The 22,905-nt window shown below is 44.8% G+C and overlaps 1 protein-coding gene across 1 annotated transcript in view; it reads left to right on the top strand.

The window, feature by feature from the left end:
* Nucleotides 217-22,905, top strand: part of SASH1 (SAM and SH3 domain containing 1) — a 356,754-nt gene continuing 334,065 nt past the window's right edge. The window contains exon 1 of the mRNA XM_021072061.1: nt 217-553. Coding sequence (XP_020927720.1) covers nt 509-553 — 45 coding nt within the window. The 5' untranslated portion in view covers nt 217-508. The remainder of the gene's footprint in view (nt 554-22,905) is intronic.

The raw sequence follows: 22,905 nt of genomic DNA, 5'->3' as shown, positions 1-22,905 counted from the left end.
GTCTCTCTCACCTCGCAACCTCATATTTGCATTCCAGATGTCTGTTCTTGCATTACTGTGCACACCTTCAAGTATGCTGAGAGGCCGATCGTTACTAGAGTCTGCCTGGAAAAAAAAAAAAAAATGTCAGAAGGAGCCAACCCCACCCGCTGTAGGGTTGTTCTTGGCACAGAGACTGAGGCGTGGTGCCTTGGCATAAGGCAACAGGAGTTGTCATGTCTTAAGTGGCAGTAATGCTAGGGGATACTTTTCTGCTTTGAGTTATATTATTATCTCCCTGAATGAAACATAACTTGGGTTTGAATCACAGTGATGGGAAATGCCCGCACCCATCGCACCCCAACATATGTAAATTCTATTTCGCCCAAGACTCCTAGCTATGAGAGAATGCAAACCATCAATATTATGAAGACAGCTCAGCTGAAATGTTTGCTTCTCTGTACTGCGACACTTGAGCAGTCCAAGTGACACATTGGACAAGGCAGAACAAGAAATCTATCCCTTCAACATGGAGCATTTTGCAAGGGAGGCTGAGTTTTGGAGCAAACTAATGGTAAGTGGAACGAAGCGTTTAAATATCAAGGGCACCGTGCTGGGCATTTTCCTTGTGGCTTTTCATAAAATTAAGATGAAAGGGAAATTTATAATCAAAGGACTGTAGTCCTGCTCATTATTTTAAAGTGAAACATGCCTTCAACATACCAAATGGTATTAGTGATAAATGACTTTGGCTGAATTATTTGGGTGTAAATTTTTCTAATTTTATTGATGACCCACACTGAACGGCTTGAAGGCATGCAAGACATGACCTTATTGAAGCAAATACGCTCACAGGCAGAGAAGGACTGTAATGTCGAACTAGGTTTTAACACAGATGAAGCGTTCCTTGTACCTCTGGGCTGGATTGTTACTTTTGATATTCTGCAAATGTACTTCTTTTAAGATTAATATAAATATATGTGAATGTGTGTGTGTATGTGTGTTTATATATATACATAAGATCGTAATGTATATTTTGATCAAAAGAATAGGAGAAAGGTGCATACTGGAGTTCCCCGGTGGCTCAGCAGGTTAAGGATCCAGCATGGTCCCTTCTGTGGTGAAGGTCACTGCTGCGGCGAAGGTGCTATCCCTGGTCCAGGGAACTTCCATGTCCCTGCAGGGGTGGCAAAAAAAAAAAAAAAAAGAGTGAGAGTATTCTAATGTCTAAAGCTAATTTTTATGATTTTTTGAACTGGGCATATTCAGACTTGCTATCTCCTTTTATGTCCCTGAGAACCACTGAATCTACTTCAGATGAATTGGTCAAAGCCTCACAGAATGACACAGATTCCCAGGCCTCAGTGACCCCGGCTGATCATCTCATTTTATACTTGGATAAACAGAAGCTCCCGCCAGTGGAATGACCCAGAATTGGGCTGCAAGATCCCAGACCCCCGGCCCCAACACCAGCACAGGGCTTTTTCAGTTAGTATATCTCACTGTTCCATGGTATAACTTTTCTTTGTGTTTTTTCCTCTCTGATGTGAAATTGAACATCATTGGAAGTAGAAGATTCTGTCCCAAACTAGGGGATTTTTAGATTAGAGTTAACATTGTTCTTCGGGTGGCCGCACTGTGACCCATTGTCTTTTCCTTGGCAGTGTGACCTCCCTTACTTTCTTTTATGACATAAAGTTGACTGAAAGGACAGATGAAAACATTAGCTTCTGGAATAATCCCTTCTGTTCGTTAAAAAATGTACACCACGCCTTGTGTCTTAGGTTTTAAAGCTCTGTCTCATCTGGGAAGCCATGCTGTATACTTTTGGAGAAAGGAGAGTGAAAAACACTAGACTGTTCTCAGCCATAACTAAAAAGGCACGGTTTTCAGATCAATATTCAAGCTTCTGATGCATCCACATTTCTTTACCCAAGGCATTCACTTAGAAAGTATATCAATTGGTTGTATTCTGGAAACTGAACCATTTCTATGCTCTTAATAGTTTTTTTTTTAATGTCTTAGTTTTGTTAGGAGCTAATTTTGAAAAACTGTAGAAAAATAAAAAGGATGGAGTTCCCATTGTAGCTCAATAGGTTAAGAACCCGATATAGTGTCCGTGAGGATGTGGGTTCGATCCCTGGCCTCATTCAGTGGGTTGAGGATCCCACACTGCTGTGGCTGTGGAGTAGGCTGCAGCTCTGATTCAACCCCTAGCCCGGGAACTTCCATATGCTGCATGTGCAGCCATAAAAATAATAATATTAATAAATACATATATGAAAAAGGACTTTTTCCTGCATGCCCTTAGGGCAGGAAGGGATGTCTTTGCTCCAAGGGACTGGGAGCTGATGTAGCAGCAGGCTTAGATTGGCTTCAGGTCCTACGACAGCCAGAGAGGCCCAGGCAGAGCCTGGCGCTCAGGAAACATGCAGAGTGGGGAGATGTAGGTATGGTCCCCTCCACTGAGATCCTCCCAGTCCCTGGCCCAAGGAGGTTCCCAGGATACTGTAGCCCCAGAGAACATCAGAAAAGTACCGTAAGCACCTGTCATGCAAATTCAAACTTGCCTGTTGCTCTGTTCAACCTTGATTACTCAACCCGCCATTGTGAAAATTCTCTCCTCTTTTGGAAGCTCTTCAGCCCTTGGCTCCATCTCAGCCACTGCATGTCGTCGCCAGTTCCCTTGGCAAGTGGGTGGCCACTTACTGCCAGGCCAGCAGGCTCCCGAGACGGTCTCAGGGGGCTGGCAGCAGCTCAGCAGTCTCTCCTGAGCTTCTTTCAGGCTATGTAGTAGGTAGATTACCCGCAAACTCAGACACCCAGGGACAGGCACAGCCCTGGTCAAGAGAGACTAAAATTCATTGTGATCCAGTGACTGCTCAGGGGCCTGTGTGCCTCCACAGAAATGGAGTCTGGAGCCTGGTATATCTTCGCAGTGTCTTTCTATCATAGCTAATGTATCCAGCCTCTCTCATGGTCCACAGAGTGTTATCTTAACTGCCTAGATGGTGAGGCACAGAGATTTCATGATGGGTGTGGCACTGTCTGGATGGTAAGCAGTGTGGGAGTGAGCAATATAAGCCTCCACCAACAGAAACTGGCAGTTTCATACCTCGTGATGGACAGTCTCAACCACCTCTGCCTGGAGGACCAGAGCAAGTTTGTTCCTCCATTGGTAACTCCCTGGTTACTCTTTGTTCTTCGTGCATTTGAGTTTTTGCAAGTCTTTGGTCTTGCAAATTGCTTGTGTTGCTTAAAAAATCACTTCCATGCTGGACATAACCGGATTATACTTCTCTCAAAGAGGATAAAAGCAATGCCCCACGTTCAAATTTAGGACCTTGCCTCCAAATATGGCTTCAGATCCCCAAGGTTGTGTGCTGATTAAGGACCATTGATAGATCAGGTCCCTGCCCTGCACACAACCTAGGACAAGGGTTATACAGACCAGCTTCAACCAGGAGATTAAATATGAGGATGCCGTCGGCAGTGGGTGTGACGTACACGTGCATTTGCTGGGGGGAAGTAGACAGTTCTTGGCTATGTAGTCCTGCATCTGTATCTTCACCACCCAGGAGAAGCAAACCATCCCCTATCTCCAGTCACTTGCCCCCATCCCCTATCTCCAGTCAAGTCATCTGAACGAAGTACTTACTCTGCTCTTTCTGCAGAAAACACAAAGAACACACACTCTTGACTCATGAGGGTCAACATATAATTGAGAGACAAGAGATGCGTACACGAAACATTCAGAGAACAAAGTAATGTATAAATGAGTATCAGACGGCATGGTTCAGGTGTGAAATGGAATAGCGATTCTAAAGTCAGGGAAGTTTGAGAAGGGTTTTTTTTTTTCCCCTGGGGCCACAGCTGTGATCTAAGTCACAGCTGTGGCAAAGCCAGATACTTAACCCTCTGTGCCTGGCCAGAGACTGAACTTGCATCCCAGGGCACCCAAGACCCCGCCAACCCCTTTACACCACATCAGGAACTCCTAGAGGAGATTTTATGAAGGAAATGGGTCGAGAAGGATGGATAGGATTTTTAAAGAGAGGTGGATGGGCATCCAGGTGAAGGAGGTGGTATTGAGAGAATGCTGGGATTCCAGAAACACTTTTGGTGCTGGGACAGCACTGAGTGATTGAGCAGGAAATGGAGGTGAGGGACCAGGGAGAGAGAGAGCTGACCAGATCCTAAACAGCCCTGAAGGCCAAGCAGAGGAATCAGGACTCCAGAGCCATGGAAAGCATGGGAGCAGACAAATGGCATGATAAAAGCTGTGTTTAAAGAAAGTTCATCTGTCTAGGAGATTGGGTTCTGAAGATTCTGGAGGCCAGTTAGAAAGCTGTTACGGGACCTAAACATGAGATGATAGTGGTTCCAGGCCAGGATGGTACAAGTTGAACTGGGAGAAAGAAGCCTATTTCTAAGGAAAAAATATGAAACTGTATTTGATGATGGGATCCTGCAGAGGGTAAATGACATCAAGTTAGACATGGTGGCTCTCTTGAGTAAATCACCATCTATCTCTACTCAGGATTAAAGAGGAATCCTAATATGTCTGCTTAGATCTATTTCCAAAGCCAGCCGACGTTTCTGACACCTCCTTCCCTGTTCCTTAAGTTACCCAAATCTTTTCTAGAAAATTCTCCAGGCACCAGTATCCATCCTAAGAGCTCAGGCCAAAACTTCTCTTCTATGCAACACTCCTGCCATCTTGGACATTTTTCCCCCTCAAAGGTCTTCCTCTCTCACAGCTGTTTGCATGACATTGTGGGTAAATTTCTCAAGTTCTCCTTCTTAGCTCCTGGTTGCGGAACATGAAACACTTTTATGTCTCTCGTACTCACCATCTTAGTGTATTTCTTGTTAGTTTGCTCCTCACATCTCTGGCTTTTATTGTCGTTGTTGTTGTTGCCTTTTTATTTTTTTAATTTACTTTTATTAGGGTATCATTGATTTACAGTGTTGAGTCAATTTCTGCTGTGCAGCATAATGACCCAGGCATATAGATATATATACATTCTTTTTCTCATATTATCTTCTATCATGGTCTATCCCAAGAGACTGGACATAGTTCCCTGTGCTGTACAGTAGGACCTCATTGCTTATCCTTACTAAATGTAATACATTGCATCTACCAAGCCCAAACTCCCAGTCCAACCCACTTCTTCTCCCCCCACCCCACCCCCGCCCCCCATCCTTGGCAACCATAAGTCTGTTCTCTGTGTCGGTGAGTCTGTTTCTGTTCTGTAGATAGGTTCATTGGTGCCATATTTTAGATTCCACGTGTAAGTAATATCATATGGTATTTTTCTTTCTCTCTCTGACTTACTTCGACTCTGGCATTATTCGCATCAGTTTGCCCACTGAAATTTGGTTACCTGGCAGCATCCTTTGCTTTAGATGACCAATTTTGCCGTTCTACGCACCACTGTATTTGACTTAAACTATCTTACATGTGCAGGAGAAAAAGGTTCACAGTTCGCCTGAGAGTTTGCAAGGGGAAACAAGTTATGACAACAAGTACCCAAGTGAAGAAAAATCAAGGGGTTGCAGATTTAGACTTGTCAGTCCTAGGCAGGTTCCAAGGGTAATTTTGAATCATAAAAGGTGGAGGATTTTAAGGGACCGTACATGTGTTCTGTTTCACCTGCAGAGTATGGGGTGGGGGGTGCTGCACCTGTGGCATGCAGAGGTTCCCCAGCCAGAGATCAAACCCACACCACCACAGTGACAATGCCAAGTCCTTAACCACTAGGCCACCAGGGAACTCCTACAGAGTATTTTTTAATAGTTTTTTTTCTTTTCATCTTAAACCCACATTTAAAATTCTGAAGATTTTACATAAAAATCTAGAAACATATTTCCTTGAAAAAGAATCAGAAGATGTAGCAATAAATGGCTGGAGCTGAGTATTGCTGTTCCCTGTGGATGGTGTACCCATCCCCCTCTTCCCCACACTTTCAAGAACTTATCAGGACCTCTGGACATTTGACGTCTTTTTCTAGTTAGTTATGACTCTGATCTAACCAGTCTCTCATTTTACAGAAAGAGAAACTGAGGCACAGAGAGGTTAAGTAACTTTTGCAATCTTACCCAAAAGATTGGTGGCAATACAGAGACTAGAACTGAGCTTTGCTGGAGTTCCCGTTGTGGCTCAGTGGTAACAAACCCAAATGGTATCCATGAGGATGTAAGTTTAACCCCTAGTTCCTTTCAGTGGGTTAAGGATCTGGTGTGGCCGTGAGCTGTGGTGTAGGTCATGGACAAAGCTTGGATCTGGCATTGCTGTGACTGTGGTGTAGGCAAGGAATTATGGCTCCAATTCAACCCCTAGCTTGGGAATTTCCATATGCCGTGGGTGTGGCCCTAAATTAAAGAAAGAAAGAAAGAAAGAAAGAAAGAAAGAAAGAAAGAAAGAAAGAAAGAAAGAAAGAAAGAAAGAAAGAAAGAAAGAAGAAAGAATTAAGCTTTAATGAGTTCCCGTCTTGGCTCAGTGGTTAACAAATCCGACTAGGAACCATGAGGTTGCGGATTCAATCCCTGGCCTCACTCAGTGAGTGGGTTAAGGATCTGGCATTGCCCTGAGCTGTGGTGTAGGTCGCAGACGTGTCTTGGATCCTGTGTTGCTATGGCTCTGGCGTAGGCCAGTGGCTACAGCTCTGATTCGACCCCTAGCCTGGGAACCTCCATATGCCATGGGAGCGGCCCTAGAAAAGGCAAAAGGACAAACAAACAAACAAAAAAAGAATTGAGCTTTGCTATGACTCCTGGACCCTCTTTCCCTCACTGTCTGGACTGTAGCTGTGTTTTCTGAATACGGTTGGCAATCTGGAGGAAAGCAATGGCCCGCGTGTGGGAATACACGCATCAGTCAAAAGGGCTATTGAACAGGTGTTCCTGAGACAGGAATCTGGAGGAATTCAGAACAACAGTATTTCTCAACAGTGACCATTGACATGATTCTATTTTCTTTATTGTACTTACTCCTTATAATTCCAAGAAGGAACATGCTTCATAGTTAGCCTTTCCCTTTGATTACAATTTCTTTACTTAGAAAAAAAAAGTGCACTTGAAAATATGGCAGTTGCGATATAACATCCTAAGCATTTGAAAATATCCCAAATTTCTAAGTGAAACTTACTTATAAAAAGATATTTGCATGTTTTTTCTTGTCCACTTTCCTCTCCCAAGCTCATTTCATTTCCTTAGATCTCTGGGCTGCACTGTTAGAGTCTCCGTCTCAAGTACATTTAAATGACATTGGCACTTGGCTAGAAGCTCCTGCAGACGCTGCCTCCCGCAGACTCAGTGGCACTGTGATCTCCGTGGGCTCACAGGGCAGGCAGGAGGGGGCTGCGATCATCCTGCTTATCATTATTGATGTGGCTTCGACGCCCTCAGCTGCGTTTCTGTCCAGTGCGATTCTGGATGCTATTCAGAAAACACCTGCTGAAATCCTTGCGAGAGGTCCGTGTGTGTGCCAAGGCCAGGTGATTGGTGTCGCTCTTGAACAACGTGAAGGTCAACCTCTTGGCCCTCCGTTCGCTGTTATTTTAATGAAAGTCAGAATTCTCTATTGAGCAAATGTTCGTACCAACCTAGCATGGGCTGGCATTTCTACTTTTTGCGTCGTTATGTTCAAAATAGTCTTTTCGCTAAAATGGAAAAAGGGCGGAGATCTTGCAGGGCATTTAGAATTGGAAGATGGGGCCGAAAAGAGATGATCTGTGTTCTTTGAAATATCAGAGAGCTTAAAATTAGTGTTCGATCTCTCCTTTCATCACTTCACCCTCCTCCTCAAAGGAATCATACCTCAGAAATGACTTCCTTTCTCCACGAGCTTTTCTTCATCTTCCCCAAATCCAAGGAGCTCTCAACTGATGTAAAAAGATCACGTCCTGACATCAGTGAGGGTGTTTCCACCTTATCGTTTCGGTTATTGCTTTCAATACAGGTTTACATTTTTACCCACAATGTAAATATATGAGTTATAAATGAGAGACAAAAGCTCTAGAGGAATTTGACACTGCGAGTCCACAGTAGAAAGTTACAATACATTAAAAGTTCATTTTAGGAGTTCCTGTCGTGGCGCAGTGGTTAACGAATCCGACTAGGAACCATGAGGTTGTGGGTTCGATCCCTGGTCTCACTCAGTGGGTTAAGGATCCGGCATTGCCATGAGCTTCGGTGTAGGTCGCAGACCCGGCTCGGATCCTGCGTTGCTGTGGCTCTGGCGTAGGCCGGCAGCTACACTCTGATTCGACCCCTAGCCTGGGAACCTCCATATGCTGCCAGAGTGGCCCTAGAAATGGCAAAAAGACAAAAAAAAAAAAAAAAGTTCATTTTAATGGACTTAAACCACATTGAATAAGTGTGGTATAATTAATAAAACACATGGGTTAATGCTGACAGTAATAACTAACAGGAATTACATATTTAGTAAGTGCTAGGAACTGTGCTACGTATTCAGAGATAGTATCTAATTTAATCTTCATAATGCCCCTGTATTCCTCTAAAATGAATGCAATAATGGTCTGTGTGGGCGAAGTTTAGTTTTAGGCACAGTTTCTTTTTTCATTTTTCTTTTTGTTTTGAGGTTTTTTTCTTTAATTAAAGTATAGTTGATTTACAAAGTGGCCAATTTCTGCTGTACCACAAAGTGACCCAGTCATAGATATATATGCATTCTTTTTCTCATATTTTCTTACATCGTGTTCTATCCCAAGAGACTGGATATAGTTCCCTGTGGGGTACAGCAGGACCTCATTGCTTATCCATTCTAAACGGAATAGTTCAGGGAGTTCCTGTCATGGCTCAGTGGTTAATGAATCCGACTAGGAACCATGAGGTTGCGGGTTTGATCCCTGGCCTTGCTCAGTGGGTTAAGGATCTGGCATTGCCGTGAGCTGTGAGGTAGGTCGCAGACGTGGCTTGGATCTGGCGTTGCTATGGCTGTGGCGTAGGCTTGCAGCTACAGCTCCGATTCGACCCCTAGCCTGGGAACCTCCATATGCCGCAGGTGCGGCCCTAAAAAAGACAAAAGACCCAAAAAAATAAATAAAAAGAAAAAAATAAATGGAATAGTTTGCATCTCCTAACCCCAAACTCCCATCCATCCTCCTCTCTACCCTCTCCCCCTTGGCAACCACAAGTCTGTTCTCTATGTCTATGAGTCTCTTTCTGTTTTGTAAATAGGTTCCCTTGTAGGCACGCAGTTTAAGAGCGATACAGGCAAACTGAAACACGTTGCAAAGTGAGGACAAGAGCAACTGTGGTGCTCACACTTGAGCCTGCAGCAGAATCTGCTGGAGGGCTGGCTTAAACACAGATTGCTGGGTCCATCTCCTCCCAGAGTCTCTGATGCAGTGCTCTAGGGGAGGGCCCCTCAATTTACACTTACAGCTAGTCTCTGGATGATGCTGATGCTGTGGTCTCCCTGGATCAGCAGCATCAGCATCACCCAGCAACTTTGAAAGCTACGGGCCTAGAGCTCAAAACTGTCTCACATCCTGGCAGGTGGGGTCACCCCGAATTGCCTATCCCAGAGACGAGACTGCTCTGAGGGGCACAGACACCTCCCACAGCCTGTTAAAAAGCTGGACTGTATAAATGATACCCTGGGGACCATGGATATGTCACTGGTCAAAAGGTGTGGCTGGAGATACGCACAGCTGAGAGTGAGGGAGAACGGGTGGAGTGGGCTGCCTGTGGAGGCAGCAAGTTGAGGAACCTGGGAGGTGCCCCCGCGGAGGAGGGTGATGGGTTTCTGAGCAAGGATTACAACCTGGTGGCCCCGAGGCTGAATGAAGACACAGATGGGTCTGCCGCAAGCGTGCTGGGGATGCTGTGTGTTTTAATTTGAATGCATATGTCCTCTAGTTCCCCGAAGCCCCTTCTGTCTCTCAGTCCTGATGATTCATCCATTTACACTCACCAGCCTGGCCACAGATGGCTCAGGAGCTAAAGACCCCTGAGCTACAGGGTAAGCAGGCAGCAGTTCATGCTGGATTCGGGTCTTTTTTTTTTTTTTAATAATCTGTCATCCAGACTCTAGAGAATGAGAAAAGGGTCACTGGATAAATCGATCCCCGTGTGTTCACTTGTAGGAACTGTACAAGCGGGAGAGAGGACCTGCCACAAACGGCTACCGTGGAAGCGATCCTGGCATTGCAGTCAGGGCAGGGCTTCCTAGGATGCTCTCGGGGCACGCTTTCTCAGGCACCTCCTCCTCTCTCCAGCCTACTCCCGCCAGAGGCTTTCCTCGTGCGTGATAACCACATGCACTTTATCAGAGCTGACCCACGGTGGCCACCGGACCTGAATGGCAGACATGCCCTTTCTCTCCCTCCCTGCCAACGCTGCGCCATGGCTGTGCTCCCTGAGTCATGGGCAGGTCCTCTCTGTGGGCCTCCAAGAGCCTTGAGACACCGGGCATTGAAAAGTCTTGGCGGACAAGGACCAAGGCTCAGCAGGAAGAGAGATGAGGGAGAGGAGTTTGGGGTTGGCTACAAAACAAGGAGCAGTGAATGCGGTAGATTCTCAGGAGCAACGGTTTATCTAGGAAGTTCTGGGGCAAGGAAGAATAAAGGAACGTGAAAAGCAGGGGGAAATAACATGACCAAGATAAGAAAGGGAAGCTCTAGCTTAAACGGTTATGAGAAATGTGTGGTCAGTGACGGATGCTGTGTCCTTGAGACATTTGAAATAAAAGCAGGAGATGCCTTTGCTGACAGCTCTAAGCGACCTGATCAGTCTTTCCTCCTTTGCCTGCAGGGCCTGGTTGCTAGGTATTTGGCGTTCTAATCCCCGGCAAGCATGCTGCTTTCTCAGGAGAGTTCTGGGGTCGGGCTGCCATGCAGATGGGGAGCCAGGAAAAGCACATCTCCTCTCCCTGGGACCCGCTTTCCATTCTCTCTCTTTTCTCTCTTCCTTTCTGTCGTTCCTTCATTCCTTCCTCCCCTCCCTTCCTTCTTCCCCTCCTGTCTGTCTTCCTACAAAGGAGGAAAGAAAAATTTGAGGAGACCCATGGTGCAGGTTCCAGTAATAACCATGGCAGGTAATTTTTGCACCTCCAGAGTGAGTCATTTTCCTGTAACCGGGACCGGGAGCTGTATTGCTCCCAGGAGAAAAAACACTTCTGTTGACGTGTTTATGTCTTGGAATGATAATATTTGTCCATGTGAAAATATGTGTGATTCTTTTCTGTCATACCATATGGCTTATTACTGCTCCTAATCCAAACAGGAGCAGCTGCTGCAGAATGCGAGAATGAGCTTTCTTGAAGGAAAAACGAGCTAAGTATTGGATGCCATGTGTAGTTTCCAGAGTATCACCAGCTCTTCACCAGACACCTATGCAGGGGTCCCTCCCATTAAGCTGTGCCTTTCCTTATTATGATTTCTGAAGTCCATTTTTCTCCCCACCTTCACCCTGTCCCTCTCACCCAAACGATCCCCCCTTGACTGGGTCCCCCAAGGGACCTTCTATCTCAGGCACATGGACATGTATTATTTAGAACCGTTGGCAGCTGAAGGGTTCAGTTTGGGTCTTGTTGGCTGCTGACAACTGCCAGAGAAAACTGCTGTGAATGTTTTGCCCTGGTTCCCCCCGTGGCTTCCCACAAGGCTGCTCTACTGTGGTTATTTAGATATTTGTGGTTCATCAGACACAAGGGGGCAACTGAAGAGGTTAACGACTCCCCTTCAGGTCGCCTTGGCCTGACTCTGAGGTCATGGAAAATGTAGGACAGCACTTTCTACAGACCAGAGGGATGTGGGCTGCGGAAACTTGCCCTTGAGGCCGAAGAAGAAAGTGATGTGTGGACTACACCACCACAGAAACCCACACAGTCAACGGTACCAACTAACCCATGTCCGCAGAGGAGACTTATCTGCAGGACTTGGCGAATCGTTGCAGGGTCATTCTGAGTCCCCCTGAAAGCTGGAGGTTTTAGGAAATCAAAACACACTTGATGCTGCTTCTATATATCACAACGGTAACTATCTGGACCACTTAACCAAAAAAAAGTCCTGCCCAAAGAGCCCAAAACTTGAGCCTAACATGAAAGTGTAGAGAGAATTGCTTCAATTTTCCACTTCGGCGGGTGAAGGCATAATAATACCTTACATCTGCATGATGTGCCATAGTTTCCAGGGTGTTTTCACGTACATTGTTCGTCACTGAGACTTTTTTTCCGAGAAGACTGTCAGGTGACCCGAATCGATGGACACGCATGAGATTGGAATATTATCTTTGTCCTGTCGGCTTTGTCCTGTTCTGCCCCCAGCGGGTAGCACTAATTTCCAACTTGGATCGGCCGTCTCCGTGCAGCCATTCGTCTTTTTCAGGTGTCCGTTGGTCAGTTCTCTAAGTACCTGCTGCTTTTATCACAAGTTATAATAGGGTGATTTATCAATGTCGTTCTCCTCCCTCGGCAACAAGAGAGAAACGACAAGATATTATAGAGTCCGTCTGCATACCTGGCCTGTAACCACAGCCCTCCAGCGTGAAATGGAATTTATACCCCCGTCATCCCAGACCTTGTCAAGAGGTCTGGAGCTCAGCCTCAACTTTGCCAGACTTGGCCTTCAGGGTGCATTAGGTAGTTGTTTCATAGACTTCTTTCTTTCCAAAGGAGTAGCTGACAACATTCCCAAGCCACATTTTGTGTGTAGGAGCTGCTGCCTCTGTGCATGGGGGTGTATCTGCCCCTCATTTCTGTGTTTCCCATAACCCCATCGGCCTGACTCAGGCCCCGTAGGCGATCACTCCTATACCCCATAACGTGATTTCGAGGCTAAATAGTCCAAATAGGTCTTCCTAGCAGATGATGCCTGGAAGCTCATGATTTGACCATCCGTGCCTTTCCTGCAGCCCCAGAAAAAAACTTCACCCTGAAGGCTACCATCCTACTCCCAGAACCTATCCTGACCTGCACGTAGCAACCACTTGAACAGGGACTAGTGCCGCTGTCCTAAACCTGGTGCCTGGTGCGCCTGGGCTGAGCCCTGGGCATCCTGTCTGCTGACTGGCACCCTAGCTCCCACCGCGATTAGCTGAGGGGCAGGATGGCGTCCTGCCATTGCTTTCTGATAACGTGCTTATTATACTCTCTTGCTGAAATACAGCTCGCACACCCCTGCCTACAGGGGGCGCTGCTGAGCAAGTGCTACCCTTCTGCGTCCTGTTGCTTCCTGGTGCCTCCCGGGTATACTTACAAACAGGGCACTGTTACGACTTTCCTGGTCCCCAGGCACTGTAGGCTTTGCGGGCCACTTCCTCCATTTAAAGAACATTAGAAGTTATGTTTTACAATTGTGTTGAGATAAAGACAGATATATTCATATTGTATATTAAAACATCTTTGACTTGAGGAGTTCTCGCCGTAGCTCAGTGGTTAACGAATCCAACTAGGAACCATGAGCTTGCACGTTCGATCCCTGGCCTTGCTCAGTGGGTTAAGGATCCAGCGTTGCCGTGAGCTGTGGTGTAGGTTGCAGACGCGGCTCGGATCCTGCGTTGCTGTGGCTCTGGCGTAGGCCGGTGGCTACAGCTCCGATTAGACCCCTAGCCTGGGAATGTCCATATGCCACGGGAGTCGCCCTAGAAAAGACAAAAAGACCAAAAAAAAAAAAAAAAAAACTTTGTCTTGAAAGTGTTTTTTTTTTCCTCTGACTTTTATTTCTTTAAAAGAAATGAACACATTGACATGGATATGGAAAAGTATTTGGGGACCTGGACACTGTACCCAGTACCCCTGATGGATAAGGTGGTCCTACCCAGAAATGAACCTTCTTGGCAGACCCTTAACCTTGAATGAGTGTTTCAAAGTTCCATCCTATGCAAACCACATTTAGGAATTGTACCACTTTGTCCCTCCCCAGTACTAGTTTTCACCTAATATTTTTCTTTAAGTTGACCCCCTTGAAATGTTAGTAACTGTATTTTGAAAAGGAAGTTTATGTTAGCAGCATAAAGCCAGCAAAACTTGCTGTTAGGAACTATATGTTTGTTCCCCCTTAAATTCAAGTGTTGAAACCCTAATCCTGGGAGTTCCCATCATGGCTCAGAGATAACAAACCCAATTAGTATCCACGAGGATGCAGGTTCAATCCACGGCCTTGCTCAGTATGTTAAGGATCCAGCGTTGCCGTGAGCTGTGGTTTAGGCTGCCAGCATGGCTTGGATCTGGCTTTGCTGTGGCTGTGGAGTAGGCCGGCAGCTATACTGTCAATTCTGCCCCTGGCCTGGAAACTTCCATATGCCCAAGGTGTGGTCCTAAGAAGACAAAAAAAGAAATGAGGAAAGAAGCCCTAACTTTCAACGTGAGGGTTTATGAAGGCAGGGCCCTTGGCAGGTAAGGAGGTCATGAGAGCAGAGCCCTCAAGATGGGGTTAGTGTCCTATGAGAAAAGACAGGAGAGAGTTTGCTTTGCTCTCTGCTCTCTGCCAAGTGAGAACACAATGAGAAGATAGCCGTCTGCAAACCAGAAAGTGGGCTCTCGCCAGCATTTGATCTTGGACTTCCCAGTCTCAAGAACCATGAAAAATAAGTGTTTGTTCTTTTTTGTCTTTTTTTTTTTTTTTTTTTTTTTTTTTTTTTTTTTTTTGCCTTTTCTAGGGCCGCACTGGCGGCATATGGAGGTTCCTAGGATAGGGGTCGAATCAGAGCTGTAGCCACTGGCCTATGCCAGAGCCACAGCAGTGCGGGATCCGAACTGCATCTGCAACCTACACCACAACTCATGGCAACACCAGATCCTTAACCCACTAAGCAAGGCCAGGGATCGAACCTGCAACCTCATGGCTCCTAGTCAGATTCATCAACCACTGTGCCACAGCAGGAACTCCAGGTGTTTGTTCTTTAAGCCACCTGGTCTATGGGAATTTTTTATAGCAGCTTAAGCATACTAAGGCACTTGCCAAAAAAATGGAAAATATACATTCATACATATTAGTACAAATACATTCTGCCGTTTTTTAAATTTATGTTCTCATTCTACCTAACTGCAGTGTTTTGAGGTCCTCAGCATCCTTTATCCTTGACGTGTTCTATGTCACTAGATATATGTAACTACTGAGCATTTGGAACATGGGTAGGGTGACTGAGGAACAAAACCTTTAATTTTAACGAATTTAAATTTAAACTCTTCTGCTACACGTGGCTAGTGGCTACTATATTGCACAGGGCAGCAATAGAGTGTGATTTTGGCCGTGACCATCCTTCTTGGATTCTAGATCGCCATTCCAAAACTGATCAGTTCGAAAATTCTTTCCCTTTCCATGAGGCCTGTGATACCACATGGCCACGTTTATTAGTGAAATGGATGATACTTATGGTGCTATTAGACATTTACACCCTAGTCTGAAAGAAGGCTCTGGGAGGAGATACAGCAGAAGGAAGCAGGCGCAGAACAGAACTCTGTGAGCTACTGGGAGCTTTATGGGGGTGGGGTGAGAGGGGGGACAAAATGGAGAGAATGGGGTATCAAAGATTAACACTCCCTGCTTTTCAGTTTTGCAAAGCTAACAATACCCTAGATCTGAACTGTATTAATAGCATTTTGTTTCCTTCTCTTTGTCCCTTTGTCACTTGGAGTCAAAGGTTTAGGTTCAGAATAAAGTCTGCTCAATAGTTTGTCATTAACCCGCTAAACTTAGAAACTGCAGCTTGAGCTGGTTTCAAGTGCCAGGCTTTAGTGGTCACATCGTTGGACCAACTGCTCTGAATCAAATTGAGGACAAAACCTGCCACTCCCCCCTATACCTCTGTGAGGCCCCAGGGACCCAAGACTGCATTTCAGTAGATCCCAACAATGGTACTCACTTGTGCAGTGTGCACACACACACACACACACACACACACACACACACACACACACACACTGACTCTAATCCCTTCCTACCCACCATGTTCCTGCTTCCTCCTGCTTTGAGCCCCATTCCCTGTGGTGTACAGCTTCTTCTGGGAGACCGTGAGCTTAGAGACGGTGACCCGTTCAGGAACTCATGGATTGGGATGGCGAAAGTGATGATCTAAGTCAATCATGAAGCTCCACTTCTCTCACCATTTATTGAGTTTGGAAGAGGAACCTGACCTAATGCTGGCCACTGAAGGACTTCCCCAAAAAGCTTTCCTGCACCAACTTCCCCACCGTGCAAAAGAGATGCATGGAAAATGATCTTTCTTCCTTGACTGGCAGCGTTGGGTGTACCACTGAAACTGGAAACTGTAGCAGGCGTTTTCCAGCCATGAAGTACCAAGATGGCCTGGGAAATGGTGGAGGGGAGAGGGGGATGGGGTCCTTGGTAACACAGCAGAACAGGCAAATTAACCCTGAAACAGTTCAAACTTCCTCTGGGAAATGATAAACCTCCTAGTAGGTTAAGCCATTTTGAATTGGGTCTTCTTTTATTAGCAGCTGAAATCGTCATTACTAATATAACAATAATACATTGCAAAAGTCTTAGTGACTTTAATTTGACTTAAAACTTCTTCCTGCCCCAAAAAAAAAAAAAAAAAAAAAAAAAGAGTCAGCCATAGCCTTAGCTTTTCCCTGCTTTGTGGATTAGAAAAATTGTCTTTTCTGACAGTTTATTATTTTACCTCTGGGATGCCTCTCTGTATAAAGTGACAAAATGTGCCTATGTCTTCATCTTTGACGTGGGAATAAAGGACTGGACAACTGTTCCCTTCGACTGTAATCGATGACTGTACACAGCTGATAATAAAAATAAATCCCAAACTGCAAATAACATATAATAGTAATGAGAGAGGGCCATTTGCTTTAGTGCTTTTCGTTATAAATATAAAAGATAGTTTTAATTGTATCTTTAAGCGTGAGCCCTTTCCAGCGGAGCATGGAATATGGAACACTTATTTAATGGGTATAATTCTATTTCCGTTGTGGAGAAGGTGCAAATAATAGCAGCTTTTGCCCCAAAGCAACAACCCTTTGGGACGGCTGTCTGCACTAATGCGGGTATCGATATACATGCATATTTCCCATTAATACTAATAGGATCTAATGTGACCGTATAAATCACCTGAGTTTTGATGCTGTGTGAATCTGATGTTGGATGAGTCGTGACGAACTCACAAAGTCCATTTGTCTGGGAGCTATTTCTTAATACGCCTTCATCTTGTAGTCGAAAGCCTCTCCTATGACTGAAATATTAATCAAAGGCTGCTGCTGCTGCTGTTCTCATTCTGTACACCTGCCTCTCACCATCAGAAACGAGGAAGTAGACTCTTCTGTGTGGCTCTATCTAGGTGGCGTTTAAGGTTCTGCGGAAAGAAATGAAAAGAGAATGGAACAAAAAGAGAAAAGAATTTCCTCTTCGTGGGGAGCAATGTGCTAGGCTAAATTAAGTGTGCACACGTTTTGGAATTCTGGAAGGCGTGCCAGAGCATGTGGGCTGAGTGTGTAGAATTTACACATCTTTCTCCCCACGTCATCCTCCCCATTGTCAGCTATACTGAGCATCTTACCTCCAAGTCTTCCGAGCAACATTTTTTTACCCATACCATCAGCATCCTCTGGGGAGAAATGTAGGGTATGACCCATCAGAGGCTGTGCTTGACAACCAGTATCCCTCACTCGTCCAAAATGGGCCCTTGCAGGCTCATCTAAATTAGCTCACTTTCCTCCTTCAACTTCCTCCTCTCTCACCTGGGATTCTAGTCACAGTGCCTGCTCTCAGAGACTGCCTTTTGTTCTCCCCTGTTATAGGCAAAAAGGGATTACATACAGTAGTCCCTTTGTATTCACGGGCAATACGTTCCAGGCCCCCTAGCGACTCCCTGGAATCACAGATGATACCAAACCCTTTACAGGTGACCCTCTGTCGCCTCAGATTTCACATCCACTGGATTTAACCAACCACGGATTTTAAATATTCAAAAAACAAATTCCAGAATGTTTCAACAGGCATGCCTCGTATCTGCCTCACACTGGCAACTATTTACATAATATTTAAATTGATTAACAACTATTTACATAGCATTTACATTATAGTAGGTATATAAGTAATCTAGAGAGGATGTAAAGGATAGGGAGAATGTGCATAAGGTTATAAGCAAATACTATGCCACTTTGTAGGACACTTGAGCCTCCACGTGGATTTTAGTATCCACGAGGGTCCTGGAGCCAACTCCTCCCAGATACTGAGGAAAAACTGTAAATACCCTGTTTTTTCTCTACACGTACAACCCATGATGAAGTTCAATTTATAAATTAGGCACAGTGCAGTTCCCAATGTGGCGCAGCGGAAACAAATCCGACTAGGAACCATGAGGTTGCAGGTTCGATCCCTGGTCTCGCTCAGTGGGTTAAGGATCTAGCGTTGCCAGGAGCTGTGGTGTAGGTCGCAGACGCTGCACGGATCTGGTGTTGCTGTGGCTGTGGCGTAGGTCGGCAGCTGTAGCTCTGATTCGACCCCTAGCCTGGGAATCACCATATGCCACGGGAGTGGCCCTAAAAGGACAAAAGACCAAAAAATAAATAAATAAAAATAAATTCAGCACAGTAAGAGACCAACAACAATAACTAAGCATTAAATAGAACAATTATAACAATAAAAATTATGAGAATGTGGTTTCCCTCTCTTAAAATACCTTATTATACAAATTTAATGCCTTTTCCACCTTAAGTAAGCACTTATCATGCACTGTGGCTGTAGCTTTTGCAGTTTGAGGTGCAACAGCAAAACCAGCACACATTTCTTTTTTCTTCTTCACAATTTCACAAATAGAAGATACATTCTCTCTTTTTTTGACCTTTTTTTTTTTTTTTGGCCACAGCGTGCAGCTGATTGATACAGGAATCTCAGTTCCCAGAGCAAGGATTGAACCTGGGCTGCAGCAGTGAAAGTGCCTAACCACTAGACCACCTGGGAACTCCCAGAAGATTTACTCTTATTGTAAATCTTAGCAACCTCAGCATATGATTTTTTTCCTTTCTTATTGAGAACTTTCACCCTTTTATCAAAGGAAGCATTTTATGGCTACTCTCTGGCGTATCCGAATTGCCAACGTCACTGCTCTTGCGTTTTGGGGCCATTAAGTAAAGTAAGAGTTACTCAAACACAAGTACCACCATAGCACATCGTTGATTTGATAACCGAGTTGGCTACTGAGTGACTAGTGGGGATGAGATATGCTAGACAAAGGAATGCTTCACATTCAGGGCAGGACGGAGCTGGAGCACTCGCAATTTCATCACTTTATTCACAACGACACACACTTGGAAATTTATGAATTTATTTCCCGAATTTTCTATTTAATATTTCCAGACTGCAGTTGACCACAGCTAAGTGAAACCCCAGAAAGTGAAAGCTTGGGTAAGGAGGGACTACTGTACTCTAAGAAAAAAAGAAGCACACACACACAGCATTTTTTTGCCCCAAAGTTTCTTTCAGACATAGCAAAAATAAAAATCCATTGGAACATCATAAGTAAAAACCTTGTTTATGACTAGACCACATCATCTTGGAATGATGGATAATCAGCACTGGAAAGGACCTGTGGCAGTCTGTCGCAATAAGCTTACATCCCGCAGCAGCAGCAGCAGCTTTTCACAGCTGGCAAAGCCCTGGCGTTTCCACTGCTGTCTCACGTGGGCATGGCAAATACTGTTACTGCCCCTTTTACAGATAAGGAATCTGAGGCTAATTGAAAATGCTGCAAAAAAGGCCTCATTGATTTCTATACTGAAAAATTGGAATCACTGTGTTTCTTCTCTCCTCCAAGAGAATAGGGCAATAATTAAATACACAGCTGCTTGAGTAGGCTGTTAAATCCAAGGTGTCTTAAAACCCATGTAAAGCCCTCAGTGAATCTCTGGGTCCACAAAACATTTCAGAATTAGTTTGGCCATTATAATCTGCTTGAGCCCAAGGAAACGCTAGGATTAAATTAAGTTTAATTAGTAATAGTTGAGGATTAGTGAAAAAGGTATTGAGCCTTAGTAGATCTTCCAGTCTTACTCTAAACTGAGACATCTTTTAAAAATTCAACACTTTGGGGGGAGGGGAAATTGAACAAAAGTACTCAAAAGGTACAAACTTCTAATTTTAAGATAAATAAGTACTAAAGATGTAATTTAATGTACAACATGAAAATATAACACTGCCATGTGTTATGTATGAAAATTGCTAGAGTGAATCCTAAGAGTTTTCATCACAAGGAAAACAATTTTCCTCTATTTCTTTAATTTTAAATCTCTGTGAGGAGGAGTTCCCATCGTGGCTCAGTGGTTAATGAATCCAACTAGGAACCATGAGATTGTGGGTTCGATCCCTGGCCTCACTCAGTGGGTTAAGGATCTGGCGTTGCTGAGAGCTGTGGTGCAGGTCGCAGATGCGGTTCAGATCTGGCGTTGTTGTGGCTCTGGCGCAGGCCAGTGGCTACAGCTTCAATTAGACCTCTAGCCTGGAAACCTCCATATGCCATGGGAGCGGCCCTAGAAAAGGCAAAAAGACAAAAAAAAATCTCTGTGAGGAGTTCCCATTGTGGCACAGCAAAAACGAATCCAACTAGTATCCATGAGGATGCGGGTTCAATCCCTGGCCTTGCTCAGTGGGTCAGGGATCCGATGTTGCTGTGAGCTGTGGTGTAGGCAGGCAGCTGTAGCTCCAATTCGACCCCAGGCCTGGAACTTCCATATGCCACAGCACAGCCCTAAAAAGCAAAAAACAAACAAACAAACAAACAATCACAATATGTGAGATGATATTCACAAAGCTAATTGTGATAATCATTTCCTGATATGTAGATCGAATCAGTATGCTGTGCACCTTATACAGTGCTCATATGTCAATTATATTCCAGTAAATCTGGAAGAAAAAGAATACATTGGTTAGGATTGTATCAATTCAAATGATAGCCATCACCTATGGATTCAGATTTAGTAGTCAGAAACACTTGTGTGCTTTCAATTCCTGGTTCCACCACTCACTGGCAAAATCCCTCTGGTCAAGTTTCTTAACTGATCTAAATCTCTGCTTCTATAGGTACAAGATGGAAACAATAATGTTACCTACCAAGTAAGTTGTAACAATAATTAAATGAAGAGTTCCCTGGTGGCTCAGTGGGTTAAGGATCTGGCATTGTCACTTCTGTGGCTCAGGTCACTGCTGTAGCGTGGGTTCGATCCCTGGCCTGAGAACTTCCACATGCCACAGGTGCAACCAAAAAAAAAAAAAAAAAAAAAAACCCAAGAATTAAATGAGATAATTGAATAGAAAAAAAGACTTTTCATACTAGTTATTAAGATATAACTAATATGTAAAAATTAATGAAATTCTTATAAAATTTCATGTCTATAAAATTAAAAGTCCCCTTGAGTGGCAGAACTTGTGCAGGCTGACTCTGTTATCGCTTTGGCGGGAAACATGCTGACTTGCACTGTGACGCTCTGGCTCAGGCATCCTCACCTTAGTTTCCTCTTTTCTATTTGTGCATATCAGATTTAGCAGGAACTACAGGTGTGATACCAACTGCAAAAACAGTTGCATCCATTCATTCATATATTCACTCGTTTCTTATATGCCTACTCTGGGCCAGACCCTATGCTAGGAATAAATACAAGGAGACCGGTTCCCACCCTTTTGGGGGTCTCCCGGGCTAGTACGGGCAAGTCTAGGGAAAGGTACTGAAGGACGGGACTGGATATTTGTTGGGGCATTTATCATTTATCTAGGTTATCTGCCATACTCCTAACTACAGCTTTAGTCAAGTAGGTAATGTTATCCCCGTTTTATAGCTGAGGCCCAGAGGATTTAAAGGCGCTGACACAGAGTCACACAGCACATGAAAGAAGAAATCAAGCCTCCTTGTGTCTAACTGTGCTCTTTGCACTCCACCAGTACTAAACTGGGTATCATAGGGTGGCCTTCAGCAGCTGCTACCTGCCACCGACTGCCACCGAGCCCCTAGAAGTGTAGCCCCAGCTATTCTGTTCATGTTGGAGCCCATCTTCCTTTTCATGGGATATTCTGGAATGAGGAAGAAGCTTGGAGTGCTTGTCCAGGAGGATCTGCTGCGTCATTCATTCTCCAGCAGCTCTCGGGCATACCCGAATGGAACCCAGGAATGACTCTTCTGTCTCCAGGAGAAGAGTGTCCTTCTCGCCAGTGCACCTGCCAACGTCACTGGGAACGCTTTGGATAGTTCCTGAGAATCTATTAAATAGGAGGCAGACAGCCCTAGGAGTAGCGGGGCTGTGGCAAGACTTTCTCGGGAACTCAGAGAGGTTGAGACAAAGCCCAGAGGAGAGAGGAGCCTTCTTCGCCCAGAGCCATAGTAGGAGGGGAGCCCCGGGGGTCCACAGAGCATGTTTCAAAGGAGCATTAAGGTAAGAGAAGCACAGTGGGTGAGGCCACAAGCCCAGCACCAACACTAAGAGAGTGTAAACATGGGGACCAGCCAGGGTTTGCGGCTCAACGATGAGGAGAATGAGGGCCTTGGGAATTGAAGAAAAGTAGGATCCTTCGAGACAGACCTACAGGTGCTTATTCTCAATCCTCAAACTGCTCTGAAAACTGAAAGTTTGGGGTGTCAAAACCTGTCCTGAACTAATATGAGGCCAGCTGTAGTCTTGGTTCATCCCTCTTAATGTGAATATTCATAGTTTTGCTGTCAAAATATCCATTTATTTTATTATGGGTTATGCTGGATTGTGTTTAATATTGTAGAGGATAGGACTATATTACATTTCTTAAAAACCCCAAGTCCCAAACCTGAATTCCCAAACACCTCTTTTCCCAAGGGGTTCAGCCGAGTGACTGTGTGTCATGCATTTATTGCCACGTTATCTCATTTTACCCTCCCATTAGTCTTGAAAGGAAAGTCGTATCTTTCTCCATTTTATGGATAAAAAAATAAGGATAGAGAAGCATTTATTTGACCCAGGTCATG

Source organism: Sus scrofa, chromosome 1, assembly GCF_000003025.6.
Source record: "Sus scrofa isolate TJ Tabasco breed Duroc chromosome 1, Sscrofa11.1, whole genome shotgun sequence".
Taxonomy (NCBI): domain Eukaryota; kingdom Metazoa; phylum Chordata; class Mammalia; order Artiodactyla; family Suidae; genus Sus; species Sus scrofa.
Note: the sequence above shows the minus strand (reverse complement) of the source record. Positions and strands in the feature narration are given on the sequence as shown.